Below are 16,534 nucleotides of genomic sequence, written 5' to 3' on the forward strand. Positions count from 1 at the left end.
AATTATCACAAAAAATTCTAGAAAAATTCATACAAGCATGCAATGTCGTACGTTCAAATTCATTCTACATAGAAAGTAAAAAAAGAGACAAAATTCTAATAGAATTATAACCTTAAAACTGTTATATTTTTTAATTTTTTTATTACGGCTAAAATATAATGAATTTAGGGTTAATATTTTATCCCTAGGTATAATACTGTTGAAAATACATATATGAATTTTTCTAGATTTTTTTGTGACATTTGGTAGTTGGTGTGTACGTGTGTACACGTGAGAGCTGGTGTACATATAATATGTTGCCAAACAAGTGTAAATGGAAGCGGTTGGGTAATATAAGGTTGTTTGTTTGTTTTAGATTATTAAAGGAACTATTAGTGTGGATTATCTAAAACCAAATATTTGAAAAAAAAAAGTTAAACAAATACTGTAGTTTAAAACAAGTGATCCCAATACTATAGTGAAAAAGAATTATGTTGAAAAAACGTATTCTTTTTGAGTCGTGAAGTATTTTAATAACTCAGTGAATAGGCTGAAAAATAATAAGACAACTTGTGGTTTACTACTGTTGAGTTGCCAGCTTAAAGCTTGATCGGAGTAAACTTTTTTCGGTCCATTTTAATACGCTATATATCTATAAAAAAATCAATAGAACATGATGCTAACAACATATCAACATGTGAATTTTTGTAGGAAACATCTTTCGCTCTAAAGCCACTTTGATTTAGGTATGAACCACACCTTGTAGAAGGAAAAAAAGATTATGTATTCTAAAATTTGTATTGACTTCAATAACTACAACTCCCACAGGTCCACAGTATACAAAAGTTGGTGGTTCTAATGTTCTATCCACATCACCTATCATATTTTGTCCTATAATCGCTCCATTTCAAGAACTTTATATGCTACCATCAGTAGCACAAATATATTCTCCTATAAATTGATCTTTCAAAAATATTCTCCTGGAATTTTAAAAACCAATATACTCATCAAAAAAATTTTATTAAGACCCACCACTACAGTAGACTAGAAGACAAATGCATGTATTAAACACAAAAGGCCACAGAGAAAGCCACCGAAATTGAGGCTATATAAGCTCACATCCACCTCACCCCAACCAAAGAGAAGATTTCATCAGTTCAGTTCAGACAGCTCTCCTCTCCTCACACTCAGCTTCACTCTCTTCCAAAACCCACACTAACCCAAGTCTCCAAGAAGGCAAGAGTCGCCGTCGCCGTCGCCGCCGGCCACGCCGTGTGCTAGCTAGCTAGAGCTGTGCACGATACAGTGTGCTGCGACCATGGCGGCCGCCGGAGCAGCGTTGCGGCTGCGCCTCCTCTACCGGATGCTGCGGGTGGGCGAGCTCCTCGCGCTCGTGGTGTTCTTGTCGTGGTCTTCTTCCCGCGTGCCGGCCGCCGCCGCCGCCGTGGTGCGGCTCGCCGGGTCGCTCCTGCTCAACGCCCGGTTCGTGTTCGTCCTCGGCAACGCCATCGTGCTCCTGCTCCTCGCGCTCTCCAGGCACGACCTCTCCATCTCTTCCAACCACGGCACCACCACCACCGCCGCCGCCGCCGCCGTCTCCAGCGACAGCGCTGGCGCCGGGTCCACGCCAGCGTCGACGACAGCGCCACCCGCCGCCAGCTTCCCTCTGTTCATCGTCCCGCAGCCATCACCGCCGCCGCCTCACGCCACCGAGGCCCCGGTGGTGGCAGCGCCTCCGGCGCCCGTGGTCCCCTGCGCCCCGTCGGTGGCGCCGGCAGCGCCGGCGGCGGCGGCGGCGTTCGAGGACAAGCAGGCGGTGCGCGTCAACAAGGCACGCGCGCCGAGGCGGAGCAGGTCGGAGAAGATGGGCTCGCGCGGCGCGTTCCGGCGGGCGGTGTCGCCGGAGCTGCGGCGGTCGGAGTCGGACAACGGGCGCAGGCGGCGGTCGTCGGTGACGGCGCGCGACGCGGAGGTGTGCTGGGGCGCGGACGACGCGGAGGAGTTCCGGCGGACGGTGGAGGCGTTCATCGCCAAGCAAACGAGGTTCCACCGCGAGGAGTCGATGACCATGACCATGTCCATCGTCGCCGGCGTCGGCCACGGCGAGGTGGCGCCGGCCATCGCCGGAGCACTCGCAGTCGTGGAATAAGTTGGCCTCACATGTCAGTGGAGAAAAAGAAAAAAAATCCCTGTGAAAAAGTACATAAAATGGAGAATTGAAGCTCTCCTTGGCTACATCTTGTGTGCACGTTTTGCCTTGCCTTGTTCTTGTTCCTGGCCTCCCTACTCTTTTTTTTTCGTTTGCACGATCATCGAGGTTTTACAGCCGTTGGATGGTGGATCCGACGGTGGTAACAGCGTTGGATGAAAATCTGAGGGGGTACTTTCGGGAGAGAGGGGCTAAACTCTCCCAAACACCCCCTGAAGCTGTTGGTTGCGAGATGGTTCTACTATTTCAGAATTCTGACCTGACTCGTCGTGTGTCGGGACAGGAGGATGAGCGGCAAACGACGGAGAGGGAGGCTGGGCCGTGTAGTGTAGCAGACGGACGCTTGACACATTGACACGTGACATGATGGATCAGGAATTCAGAATCAGATGCCAAGTGCCCCCAAGAGGACGACGAGTAGATAAACCTGACGCTAGCTGTCAACAAAACTCACGACTACTACACTACAGTAATTAACAGTAGCATTATACGAAGGGCATGTTTGACACAGCTTCAGCTCCACTCCTATTAGAGTTAGAGCTCAGCCAAACAGTTTCAGCTCCATTAAAATTGGGAGTGGAGTTAGATAGAGCTCTCTCATAAAATATACTAGAGTAGTGGAGCTGGGTTTAGGCAGCTCAACAACTTCACTTCAGACTTAACTTCTGGAGTAATATTTAAGAGTTAGAGCTGAATTAAACAGGCCGAAGTACAGTACTGGACAGGGGAGTACTCCGTAAGCAACGACATTACGAAAGAGTACGACAGCCAACGGGCGTAGTTTGGTTTGGCTGGCAAACATGCACTCTACTGGTACTAGTATACTTACATGAAAAAATGGTGGCAAAAAAACTGACACCGTTTTAGACTTATCTTAATAACAGTCTTTCTTCGATCATCCCGGGTAAAAATACTGTTTTTGACTGCATCTGTTTCTACCTATATAAATATCGTATTACAATCGTCACTAAATAGTTAAATATAAAAGTTTTAAAGGTTCGCAAATTATTTTCGTAAAAGCGTAAGGGACTCATCTTTTCGCTTGCTTATACTTATCAGCCAAAAAATAAATTTATAACTTTAAATTTAGAGTTGATTTTAAGATATTTTTTATTGAATTTATTTTTCAGCTTTTGTTTTTAGATCGTTAAAACATGTATATAAAAGTTTTATTTGTAACTTGTTTTTTGTTTGTAAATAGTAGTATGTTGTTTGGCTTATTCCGCGAATAATCGAAACGAAAATCGTTTTTATCGGCACGAGTGGAGAATTGAAGGGTGAATCAGACGTGACGGGAGGAGGGGGAACCGTGGGAAGGGTACAAATTGGTGAGGTATTCCATTGCTCGATATGCCCCCTTCCAGCCGGCGCCTCTGGTTTCCTATGAAAAGACGGATCGACCGGGTTGGCTCATGGCTTGATGCGTCCATCCATCCATCCGTCCATGGGTTGGTCCCATGGCCGAGCCGAGGGCTTGATGCTTGCGTGGAGTGTGCGAGTTGCATTGGAAAATACTGCAAACCTCGCCGTGCTGCTGGCTGCTGAATGCATTGCACCGGCACTGTTGGTTTGGTTTGGTTTGGTTTGGTCAGTCAGAAGAAGAGACGGAAAAGAAACGGAGGGAACAAATTCGATGCTCCGTCTCGGCGATTATTCTCGTCTCCATTACTGCTCTCTCTCTCTCGCTAATCCACCACTAACCTGTTGAAATTAATAGATAGACTAAGACCCATTCGAAAATTAATTCTTTAAAAAATTATAAAAGCCTACCTCATGGGATGGCATGCATGTGGAGTTTAGTACCACCTTGCTTATTCTAGGAGAGGGGACCTCCTTAAAAGGGAGGATGCCCTCCTAGCCACTTGAAGCATTTGTGGTGGAGAGAAAAGGAGGAACACACGTGCGCTCGCCCGCCTCGCCTGATAGGCGCGCGTGCACGACGTACGCGTCGAATGGTCCGCAAAATTGGCTCCTCACCCTTGCGCAGATGCAGCCTCCTTTTGCAGTTTAAATTGGCTCCTCACCCTTGCGCAGATGCAGCCTCCTTTTGCAGTTTTGTTTTGCTGCAGGAAAATTCGGATTTGTTTTGTTTTGGAAACATTCCGAAAAATCCGGTGCGTGAAAACGGCGTGGAGTCCGGATAAGTTACGCGTGACTTATTCGGTTCGGTTACGCGGAGTGGTTTGCAGTTTTGTTTTGCTGCAGGAAAATTCGAATTTGTTTTGTTTTCGAAACATTCCGAAAAATCCAAAAAATCCAGTGCGTGAAAACGGCGTGGAGTCCGGATAAGTTACGCGCGACTTATCCGGTTCGGTTACGCGGAGTGGAGATCGTGCGGGCGCCCTGATCAAGCGACCTATCTCTATATAAACCGAGCCGCCGCCTTCACGCAAAACACACGAAATCAATCTAAGGTTTGCCTCCTCCTCTGTGCTGCGCCGTCGCTCGTAGACTACTCCATCCCGCTCGCCGGCGTGCACCTGCGATCGGGAGAGCAGGTCTCCGGAACCTCTGCCTTCGACGTCCTGCACCGGGAGAAGGCGACAATAAGGTTTTTAGGAAGCGCTTCGCGCGACTGCTCCCTGTTCGTCCGCGACGGCTCGCCTTCCTCTCCGCTTGCGTGCTGCGCGCCTTCGTCGACGCTCGCAACCGCGAGTAGTTCTTGCCGAGCAACCGGTCTTTCCGCCACCTCGGTACGTGTTCGACATATTGTGCATATTTGATCTGTTCATGTTTTACTGCTTAGTTTACATGTGTAGATCTAATGATGCGTTAATGCTAGTATACATATGTAATGTCATGATTTATTTATAGAATATATTAAATCATTATATGCCTATATTCTCAACACATCCATTCGTCCATGATTCCTCTCTCTCATCCTCGCGTTTTATTTTATTTTTCTCAAATTTTCCAAGCTCGCATTGCACTTGTTATTTTTAGTGAAACGATATGAGACAACAGGTATTGGGTTCTAAAATATAAAATATAAAGGATTTTAGATAGATGGATCGTATCCTAGATTTATAGTACAAATATAAGTTTCATCAAACTAAAATCGCTTATATTTTGATATAGATGAAGTAATAATTTAGTGAAGCAGCTGAAAAGAACAGAAGCAGATTGCTTATCACTGTTCCATGCAACAACGCACCGTACTCCTATGCAAATCGACGTGGTAATTGGGCAGGAAACCGCTTCACCGATTGATCCTTCAGCAGAACATATTGTCACGTTAGCAGTAGAAAACAAATGCTCGTCGCTGGAGCAAAAACAAATGCCACCATCACTCAGACACTCACCTAGTTGAATGGTAATCATGGCGGCAGTGGCGCTTTACTGAAGCAATTTCAGCGACTCAAATGTACTTGGCCACTGAACTTTCATGAGGAAGAAACAAAAAAGAGACATTACCGTCTAAATAAGAAAATTAAAATACCTCTCATCAGGTTTCTTTTCACATCGCCCTTCCCTTTAGTTGCTTTGTTCCTCACACTAATTGTTCTTTTGTTATCTCCACTACTGAGAATATTATCCACTGATATAGATTACACTGCTGGTTCTCTCCAAATCCATTATCCACGAAATGATTCCTCTTGCGTGGCAGAGACAAAGGCGGAGTCAACATCCTTCCATGTCCATATTCCAGCACAAAAATAATTCACAACTTTGTTGCATGCTTTGTTAATAATGCTCCAATGCATATGGACCCCCTTGGTCGAGAGCCAAAAAATTAAAATAAAATTCAGAAGCAGTTTATGCATCCATGTCCTTGTTTTCAGTGGATGATAATAGTAGAAGTAGTGGATACTACCAACAGAAGATGGCTTTTGGAATCTGTCACTTTGTATGGTCATAGTGCTGCTTGGCTCTTAAGTATGCACCAACCTGGCCCTACTTGTCCTCTCTTTTGCACTAACTGAAATGTGTTTCAAGTAGGTTTATGTGCAGTGTGTGCTCTTTTGATTTCTCACCAGAAGGAACCACATTACATTTGGCATATATTCTTTGTACGAAAATGTTGGTGTTTAGTTAGATTAAGCCATTGGGAATGATTGGAATGAACCAAAAGCCACTCAGGGAACGGGTCTCCTCCCAGAACAACCAAAACCAAAGCCTTATGTGCTGCTGCGTTATGTTCCTTTTGTTCTAAATCAGTCTCTGTCACTTGGGTCGTGCCACGTACAAACTTGTCGAGATGTGCAGTTCTCCTGGAAACTGTTTGCAGGACCAGTTTGGACGTCTCAACTGATGAATTCTACTGAGATATTAAGATTTCGAACCTTGAAAATAGTGCTGAACTTGAAGAAAAACATGTGTCAAGAGGGGAAAAGAAGAAGAGAAAAAACAGCTTTGGGGAGCAGCTTAGTACACTGGGCCGGATCAGCAACTCGTTCTGAACGGTCCATTAGTAATTTGGGCCACAGTGTGTAAGGCCTTGTTATAAATTACTAATGGCCCATCTCCTGGGAATGGCCAGGATTAGCCCATCAGGAAAAAGGCCTAGCCTGCAATCTGTATGGGCCAGAAGTGGCCATCGCTATATGTAGCCCAGCAAAAAGAAAACCAACGCGGTAAAGCGTAGCGAGTGCCTGAACCACTTTGCCGTTTTGCTGCACATGGTGGTTTGTTTACTGGTGAAGAATGGGAGCTGTAGAAGAAAACTTAGCACGTAAGCAAGGGATCGTAACGACACTGTGCCTCTACCTGAAGTTGTGTAGGGCAACAAAGTGCATACATTCAGAGAAGGAAGCAAGGAATTTAATTGAAGCACCAATTGGAAATGTGGGACAATATGCTCTGAAATCTCGGTCTATTTTACTCCGAATTTGAAACTTTTGCGCAATTTTGAAAATCCTTTTGGCTAATGCAAGGTGTGGCATTGATTTTTTTTCCTGAAGGAAAAACATGTGTGGCATTGCTATGCATGCATCAACAATGTACACAAAATATTTTGAACTCAAAACATAATTTAAGATGGGAAAAGAAAGGTTTTCACTAGTTACTAGATAAATTGCACATGTTCACTGCGAAACAAATTCTCTTATAAAAAGTGTATAGCAAATTAGTAGTAACTATTTAGAAATATGTTTAATTGATACTAATTGGCGACAGATGATTGCACGTCTTATAGCTATGGTTTATAAATAAGCTCTCAAACTTAAAAAAACTTTACACGATTGTGAAAACTTTTTTTTTCTAATAGCAATAGATGACTGGTGGTGACGCGTAACGTAGCTGTGGTTTCTAAATATACTTCATTATCCCAATCTATTTAAAACTTTCGCACAATTATAAAAATCATTTTAGCTATTCTAGAGCCATATGCTAGCAAAACTGTTATCTACTCCCTCCGGTTCCATATTAATTGACGTTTTAGATAAGGTTGAGGTCAATTTTTTTATAATTTTGACCAACAATAACTTTAAAAATATTTAGTTTAAAGGAACTAGAACAACACATATAGATTTGTCTTTTAAAACAATATAATAAAAGTAGATATATATTTTATTTATTATTATATATATATATTATAATAAAAAAATAAGATTAAAAATATATTTTATAGACCGTGTTATTATCTAAAACATCAATTAAAATGAAATCGGAGGTACTACCAATTATCTTTTCTTCCCTGCCTGGGTAGATTTGTTAGGCATGGGACAAACCCTAGGCAGGCACCATAGTTTTTGCAATACAGGAAACACACGAGTAGGGCAAAAATATTTAATATTTTATTACTCCTTGCAGAGACAAAGAGAAGGTTAGGCTTGGGCGTGGTGTGGTGTTGGTGGGTGTGGGCAGTACACCAAACGGGAACAGGAGGCGGCGACGAGGGTTTTGCTGCTCCTCCCCTCCGCAAACCGTGTGCGCGGCGGCGACGCCACAGGGGGAGCTCGCCGCCTTCGGATCGAGAGGGAGGAGGGGCGGCGGAGCGGGTGGTGGGGAGGCGACATGAGAGGCGGGGGCGGCCGGGGCGGGGGCGGGGGCGGCGGTGGGAGGGTGCCCTTCTACGCCGCGGCGGCGGCGGCGGAGCCTCGGGCGGGGGATGCGGCCGCGATCCCGCCGGCGTCGAGGAAGCTGGTGCAGGGGCTTAAGGGGATCCTGACCGACCGCTCCGAGGCCGAGATCTACGCCACGCTCCTGGATTGCGGCATGGACCCCGACGTCGCCGTCGAGCGCCTCATCTCGCAAGGTATTATAGCCCCCGGTTTCTGGCGCCCGTCGTCGCCTAGGCTCCCCCCGGACGATTTTGAATTGTACAGGTTTATTTTGTTTTGCGGCGCGGTGTGCTTGTGAGAGGTTGGAGTACTAGGGTTTGATTTCGCGTGACGATTGCCTCGGACCTGGAGGAGTTGCGCTTTGAGCTAATCTGTTCCTTTATTGTTTTTAGTATTTTTGTCATGTTTCGGTGCTCTTGTAACTCCAAACTTGGACCTTTGCTATTGAACTGCCTGTCAATCTGGTGTTCTTTTTTTAACGCTGTACTTATCTGTATTCACTTGCTGTGAGTTTGATTACATGGAGCTGCCTATGTGGGAAGCTAGTAATTCATATTGTTTTTACAATCAATGAAGCTTATATATTTTCCTGTGCAGAAGAATTTTTTTTCTTGGCTTGAGATGGAATTGGCTACCTATGATGTAGTAAGCAGATTCAGTTTAATATCTTAGTACGATGGGCTTGGTTTGTGTGCTTATTCAGGAACATGATGGTTTATCTATATATTAATATCTGCTGATTGTTTTCCATGTTTGAGTTGTGTGGTTGGTGTGTATAGATTGTGTGTTGGATGGAATTGCAACATGTTATTCAACTTAAGCTATACAATGATTTGGTTTTGGAAGCTTTCTTCATGCATTTTATTTACCTTTCTGTAGAGATCTATTTGCATTCATTATTATTTAGTGTTACTTTCTATCTGTTTAATGCTTGGTCTAGGTACATTGCTTTTTAGGAAGCTGGTAACTTTGAATTGTATCTGGAATTGCATCCAGTGGCATTTATCTATTTGTGTTGGGATATTTTTTTTTCTGTTGGAACTAGTGCATTAAAAGACAATTGTTTACCTCTGTTAGAAGCTAGTGTAACGAGAATAATTCCTTTCTTTGTTGGGAAGAAAGTGCTAGACTGCAAGCATAAAAGTGATACCTTAGGTGTTGGTCGCTTTTGTTGGCTGAAGGAGCTAATCAAAACTTGTCCTTTCCTTTTATTCCTGAGTGTCTTATTTGTCCTATACTCATGCAGTCATGCTCTATACAATGCTTACCTGTGCTATGTCATCTAGCTGATCTATTTCTAATAAATGCAGCATAGTATGGAACTATAGATCAAAAACATAATTCCATGTTGGTAGTTCCTCTAACTTATTTTCATGTCTGTTCAGATCCTTTTCATGAAGTGAGAAGAAAGCGTGACAAGAAAAAGGAGGTAAGCATATGAACTCTGAATTCTATATGCTGCCAGTTCTTAAGGAAATTCACTGTTTGGTTTTCCTCCCTGTTTATTTTGTGTGAGTTTTCCATCTCAATGCGAATATAGTGTCATTGATCACATACGAGTTAGAACTATGCTACATGCTAATTTACCGTTGTTGTTTGCCGCAATACCTGATGAGTAGTACTGAATTTATTTCTCATTCTCATGATTTGTTTACAACTGTATGCCATTTTTAGGGACTAGGTCGTTTTGTATCAAATGCTTTGTTCTCGCGATACTGTATAAGTGTATTTGATGGCAGTTAAGTTCTCTTCAAGGGAAATTTTTATGTCATTAAATTGGACATGCTTTGCACATGCGCCGCCAACATTTTTATACTGAGACATATGCAACTACTCCATCAGTACACTTCTCACATACGCCATCATGTGACTGTGTCCAAGCCAACCGTTAGCACATGAAAAAAATTGATTTGACCCCTAGATGCTGTGTTGGTGGGACATCACATAAAGGGGGCAATCTGAGGTCTGAGAATTCTGTTATGAGTTCCAGATTTTGAAATCGTAATGTTGAAATTCTGATTTTGTGTAATCAAAATAATAATTTGAGATATTACGCTAAATTTCATTTATTTGAACTCCAAATTCAGACATTCAAAGTTGAAATTAGCTTGATGTTTGATAATGTAGTTGAACTGAAATTGAAATTTGTTGGAAGTATGCAATTGGAGTTTTTGAGCATCATAGAATTCAAATTTTAGTCCTTTTAAGTTTTAAGCATTCTCTAGCCTTAGAGATGGCCCCCTTTAATCGCTGTCCCATCAACACATCACCCAGAGTCAAAGCCACCTTTTTTTTTTCACTTGCCTAATAGTTGGCCTGGATGGCATATGCCCCACAATGGTGTATATGAGAAGTGCACCAAGGTAGTAGTGTTATGTGTGAGTCTTTGAGAGCTTGCAAAAATTACTGAATATTATTGATCTCTGAAGTTTGTCCAAGTGACATTTCTATGCCATTTTTTGTTCTCCTAACAAACTCTTATTATTACATGTAGATCAAAGCACCTCAGGAAACCAGGCCTCGGCCATTTTATAAACCTGCATTTCGAGGATCTAAGACTGGAGGTAGTGTGCAACATTATGCATTATGACATGATAATGAAATTTGTTTTTTTTTAAAAAAAAAAATATAATGGGGGCACATTCTGTTACCTGTTAACATTTTAGGAGATTCAACTGGCAGTGGTAAAGGCCCTACCAAGAAAGAAACGGAGTTACATTCTCTTCCTAAATCATCAGTCTCTGATTCTGTGAAGGAAAGCAATCCAACTGAGAAGATTTCAGCAGCCGAGTAAGTGAGAGTTCTTGATTTTTGCATAGTGTTTTAGCCATATATTTCTTGTTTTCAGTTAATGTGCCTGGTTTCTATTTTTGTATATGTTATCCTTCGGTATTGTTGATTGATGCTCGACATTTTGTTCACTCTTCCTTTTGCTAATGGAAGCACTACAGAAATTACAGTGCATGTTTTGTCTGATGTAACATTATATTTTAATTAGATCTTTGTTAGCTGTCTTCCCAGTAGTATGATGCATGACCATCCAACAGTCTACAATTCTATTTTTGTTTATCTATGTGTAATAGTTTGGATGATTTATTCAGCTCCCGTAGGTAAACATGAGACTTACCAACTGCAGTGTCTTAACGGTGTCTGTTTTGTAATACTTTCTAGAAGGTGGATTTATCGGAATATCTAGTTTGTACATAATGGAGTCAGGATTTCTCCATATATGTTAATGAGTTTATGACCTAAAATTATACAACTACTAATGTCTTGGCAGAGTAGTTTGTTGTCTGGGAGACATCATGTGTAGTGTTCCAGAAATTTTCTTCTCTCTTTATCATGCACTTTTCATTTTTGTAGACCTCCTAACCTTTTATACTCATTTTTCAGCCATGCTACTATCAATGACAGTCTTATTTTATCAAGTGGCCAAGCTGATGCAAAGTCCACTCCTCTCCAGCCCCCTTCTCAAGTGAAGCATGGTTGGGGTGGGATGCCAGGGCGCCCTTCCATGGCTGATATTGTCAAGATGGGCAAACCCCAAGCTAAACCTGTGAGATCTGTTGCATGTAATACCGGGATGCCAACCATTGGTGGTTCAGTCATTTCCAATGCAACAAATCATACTTCAAAAGATTCACAAGACCTAGTTTTGCCTTCACAAGTGAACTCTGTTGCAACTGATAGAATACCAAATGGTACCAATGAGGTCTCCCCTGCATCTAATGACTCCTCTATTGATGTATTACCTCCCAGAGAGGGGTTGGAGGTGCCAGAATCTGTCGCCACAGTTAAACCTGGATCGTCAACTGCAGATGTTTACAAAGATGAAGTTGAAGAAGACATGGATTCTGATAAAAATAAGGATATGAGTGCAAGCAATGCAGACGATCGAACATCTTCAGGACCATATCCTGCATCTAGCAAAGAAGTACACTCAGAACATACTCAAATTGCCACCCATCACAATGACTTGATAGTGGAAACAGAGGACTCTCAGTCTGATGGCAATGCATTTGAGAATAACCGTGGTAGGTCATCTAAAATTGCCCCCACCTTTTTTATGACTTCATATGTATGCCTACACCAAATGCGAATATATATTCTAGAAATCTAGAACATAGATTTCGTGTTTCGGCATGGTATAGTTTTGTCTATAGTAACCAGAATACCCATCAAGCCATTGTTATTACATTGAATCGGAAGCAATCTGATTTTATTTTTGCTGGCGGCTTGATCTCTGCCTATTTGTCATTTGGCTTATGTGTTGGTGTTACTGTCTGACATGGATCTTAAGCAAGTTCCCATATCCAGCACTAAGCCCGTTTCTTTCTACTAGCTACTGCAAGTCTAAATCCGATACAATACTGTCTTAAATTTTTGCGTTTGCTTATATAACTACTAGTACTACTTAGGACTGGAACCACTGTCTCCATCAACATCTTGACTTTAGCATGAGACTATAAATCAAATCCTCATGATGAGTAATGAGTTCAATACAAATTATTTATTTTGAATCAAATTCTCCCTCCGTTCCAGAATATAACAAGTTTTAGGGTTGGACACGATTATTAAGAAAGTAGGTAGAAGTGAGTGGTGGAGGGTTGTAATTGGATGAATAGTGGAGGTAGGTGAGAAAAGTGAATGGTGGAGGGTTGTGATTGGTTGGGAAGAGAATGTTGGTAGAGAAGTTGTTATATTTTGGGACAAATCCTAAGGGCTAAAAGTTGTTATATTTTGGGACGGAGGGAGTACCTTTTAAGGTTGTTGCTCATTTACCCGAGAATGGACCAGTAGAAAGTTTGATATATTTTATTTGTTCGTATGGCTCCAGCTATTCACTATTATTACCTTTTTATCCAATCTCTACTGAAACTACAACTTTTCATATTTTACGTTCTTACCAGGACCTTTTTATTATATCTTAGTGCAGCACCACGGCCTGTGAAGGTTCTGCATGTGCCTTTTTATATTACATTTTTACACTATATATTTTCTAATTGGCTTTTCTGTTGGAAGTTACGAGCCTCCTTTCTAATTGTTTATGATAATCTATTTCCTTAGTTGCAGATTCAGAGGGAAATATGTCTGCTACTGACAAACAGTTTGAACAGTTGATTCTACATGAGGAAAAAAAATCAAAATCATCTGAAGATAACCCGGCTGTAATAATTCCTGATCATCTTCAGGTTTCAAATGCTGATTGTGCACACTTGACATTTGGTAGTTTTGTGTCTGGAACACTTGATGCGCCAGTCTCCTTGAAAACTGCCAATGGTGATGAGGAGGTTGCAGCAGTTTCTGATAACCATTCGATTGATCAGTCAGATGTCAGGTATGTATTTGTCTGTCGCATTCTTCACTTCTTTTCAAACATCATGTAACATCTATTTCCATTTTTCAGAATCCATGAGTACGAAAATAAGGATACAGTAGCACCTGCAGCTGACGAACATGTTGCCTCTTCAACAAAAAGTGACACGGAGAATGTTGATGTTGCACCTGTACAACAGCCTGAATTGAGAACAGCCGATTTAATAGATGTTCCAAACAACACCATGTACAATAATTTATCAACCTCCGATTATGCAACTCCAAGTGCAGTGCAACCAGATTCTTCCGCACACATTTATCTGCAAGAACATCGACAATTGCAAAACATTTCCCCTCTCTCTAGCTTTATGGTATTGGCTTCTTTTTGTTTTATTAAATAATTTTACATTGATACCTTATTAGTAGTTTCCATATGGAATTATCTACATAAAAAATTCGGAATTGTGTTTTTATTTTGTATAAGCCCCATTTAATTTAGTTTCTGCAAGCATATCTGTCAGTGCATCCCCCAGTGCATGTTCTCTAAAATAATGGAATTAACTCCATCTAGATAGAGATACATTACTTCACTGATGAAGAAATCTGTGGGCGCATTTCTGTTTCACTGTTGATGATATATTATAACCATTAACACCTATCTTTTCTTCACTGAGAAGCTTATTTTACTTATCTTTGCAGCAAGGAAATATCCCGAATGGACTATTGCCACCAGCACTTCCACCTTTGCGTGACTTTGATCCTGCTTTCTCATTATTACTTACTAACCCACCATTGGCTACGATGGTTCATGGCACAACATCATCGTCCATGGGCAATGCAACTACTGTTTCTACACAACCACAAGAGGTGTGGAACAGCTCATTGAATAATTGGACTTTTTATCTACTTCATACTTCCATGCTATCTTTTGGGTCATAGAATCAATTCATAAACTAGCTTTACTCTTTGAATAGACATAGTAGCATACATATTTGTTCTGATAAACGGCATTTATGGTTATTGATGAACTTAAACCTGTGGTTTGATGAGTTTAATCAAGTACACGGGTATTTCTCCTCGTTGCATGGTTTTGCTGATGATTTCGCTTGATGGCTTCATGATGCAACTAACCTGTATAGCTTCATGCTATGCAACTGTTTCTTTTGTTAACTTTGTCGTGAAGGCACTATTAATAAGCCAGAGACCAGGCAGTAACTAATCGAAATTTGGTTAAGTTTGGTCACATCATTTGGCGAAGTTCCATTTGCATAGCATTTGTTTTGTTATGTTTTTTTTTTAAGCCTGCTTTGCTGTCAAAACTGTACATACTTACTACAAAAGTCACGCTTCAACCTTTGGCTCATCATTTTCTCGCAATAGTAAACGCATACCTCATCAAGCTGTACTTTTTTATCCTCATTTTATTGAGGTTTATCTTGTGATTTGTGAATATATTTTCTGCCTTAATTTTCTTTTGGATTGTTTACCTGTGTATCATTGTTCTTGTGGTGTCGGCTCTTGCAGATTGTGAATCCAGGTGCTTCATCCAACCCTCAATTGAATCAATCTCAGCCAAGCACCAGCACCAGCATTGCTTCTGGTCCTCCACTCCCTCAGCATCTCACGCTTCACCCTTATGCTCAAGCAACTCTTCCTCTTGGGTATGCAAGCATGATTGGCTACCCATCTCTAGCCCCAAGTTATACATATCTCCCGCCTCCTGCCTTTCAGCAACCATACATGAACAGTGGCCTATTCCACCAAGCAGCAGCTGCAGTTCCCAATTCCAGTGTAAAATATCCTTTGCCACAGTACAAAGGCAATGTTTCCCTTGCGAGCTTACCCCAGCAAGCCTCACTGCTCTCAAGCTATGTTGGGGGCTTTGGAGCTGCAAGCAGCATGCCAGGAAATTTTGCCCTGAACCAAAGCACACCATCAGCAACCGCTGCTCCTGGGTTTGATGGAACAGTGCCCGCGCAATACAAAGAAGGGAATCAATTTGTATCTCTTCAGCAGGTAACTACCATGGCACTTAAATTTGTACAAGCATGAATTCAATAGCAATCTAACTTCCGTAAATTTCTTGCAGAGCGAGAACGCTGCGATGTGGATGCATGGTGCCAGTTCGCGAACAATGCCACCTCTTGCAGCAAATGCCTTGTATTATCAAGGGCAGCAGGGTCACCAGGGCGGCCTTCGGCAGGGGCAGCTGCCTTCACAGTTTGGTGCTCCACTTGCACCGACACAGCCCGGCCTGGGCCATGAGCACCGGAACCCTAGTGACGGCAACTTAAGCTCTGCTGCCGCTGCCGCTCAGGCTAACCAAATGTGGCCAAATAGTTACTGACCCAGCCTTTGAAACCCTTTTGAGTGTGTGGTCCTGTTGTGGTGCGTGCTACGTCAGAGATGCCATGCAATGCTTTTGGCCTGATTCAGGCGCCTGAATAGCAACTGTGTATATGAGTTGCTATGTCGACATTTTGGAGAGGCAGAGGAGATGTATGTTTGATCATCATGTTCTACTACCCTTAGCATTTTCTAGGATGGCCTAAAACTGTAGCTCTATTTATTTATATTCTGATAGAAAGGACCGTTCTTTCTCAGTTTGTTTTGTTCTTCCGTTTACATATCATGTAAACAATAAAACTGAGATATCTAACAAAGCAGCACCATGAATGAATTTCAAGGAAGCAAAGGATGAGCTAGCTTTGTATCACCTGTGTTGCGTGCTTTTGCTTCTTTTTTCCCCTTGTTTCGTTTATTATCGGCAATGGCGTGTCATAAGCTGTAACTAATTGGTGGTGATTCGATAAGGGAAGTAGAATGAATGCAATAATATCCTTTGCCTGTAATTGCTTTAACCATAATGAAATGTTTAACATCCGTTAATAAGTGTTTAACCTGCATGGCATATGTCCAATCGGTCAGAAACAACACATTCTCATACTCCGAACTCCACCAGCCTCCTTTGCTTTTTTTTTCTTTTTTTTTTTGGCAAAATGCTTATGGCGCTGTTTGGGAAGCTTAA

The 16,534-nt window shown here is 42.0% G+C and overlaps 2 protein-coding genes across 3 annotated transcripts; both read left to right on the top strand.

Moving 5' to 3' along the window:
* The first annotated feature begins 1,067 nt into the window (after nt 1-1,067).
* LOC4339728 (uncharacterized) lies at nt 1,068-2,214 on the top strand. Its single transcript, XM_015782716.3, has one exon. It carries the CDS (start codon nt 1,298-1,300, stop codon nt 2,126-2,128), a length of 831 nt encoding a protein of 276 aa, XP_015638202.1. The 5' UTR covers nt 1,068-1,297; the 3' UTR covers nt 2,129-2,214.
* Nucleotides 2,215-7,970: 5,756 nt separating this feature from the next.
* On the top strand, nt 7,971-16,222 carry LOC4339729 (uncharacterized). 2 transcript variants are annotated; one of them, XM_015784318.3, is made up of 10 exons: nt 7,971-8,384; nt 9,576-9,619; nt 10,685-10,754; nt 10,857-10,980; nt 11,584-12,224; nt 13,258-13,528; nt 13,598-13,877; nt 14,206-14,373; nt 15,031-15,522; nt 15,596-16,222. In XM_015784318.3, the coding sequence occupies exons 1-10, from the start codon at nt 8,144-8,146 to the stop codon at nt 15,851-15,853; spliced, it is 2,589 nt and encodes an 862-aa protein (XP_015639804.1). In that variant the 5' UTR covers nt 7,971-8,143; the 3' UTR covers nt 15,854-16,222. The 2 variants fall into 2 exon arrangements, with proteins under 2 accessions (XP_015639804.1, XP_015639805.1); XM_015784319.3 differs by having other exon boundaries at nt 13,264-13,528.
* The last annotated feature ends 312 nt before the right edge of the window (nt 16,223-16,534 follow it).

This window comes from Oryza sativa, chromosome 5, assembly GCF_034140825.1.
Source record: "Oryza sativa Japonica Group chromosome 5, ASM3414082v1".
In the NCBI taxonomy this organism is placed as follows: Eukaryota; Viridiplantae; Streptophyta; class Magnoliopsida; order Poales; family Poaceae; genus Oryza; species Oryza sativa.

Bases quoted from the DNA above. Each gene is read 5' to 3' on its own strand.
- LOC4339728 (XM_015782716.3), top strand. From the start codon at position 1,298: ATGGCGGCCGCCGGAGCAGCGTTGCGGCTGCGCCTCCTCTACCGGATG.
- LOC4339729 (XM_015784318.3), top strand. From the start codon at position 8,144: ATGAGAGGCGGGGGCGGCCGGGGCGGGGGCGGGGGCGGCGGTGGGAGG. The intron at 8,385-9,575 runs GTATTATAGCCC...ATGTCTGTTCAG, and splicing joins CGAGCGCCTCATCTCGCAAG to ATCCTTTTCATGAAGTGAGA. The intron at 9,620-10,684 runs GTAAGCATATGA...TATTACATGTAG, and splicing joins AGCGTGACAAGAAAAAGGAG to ATCAAAGCACCTCAGGAAAC.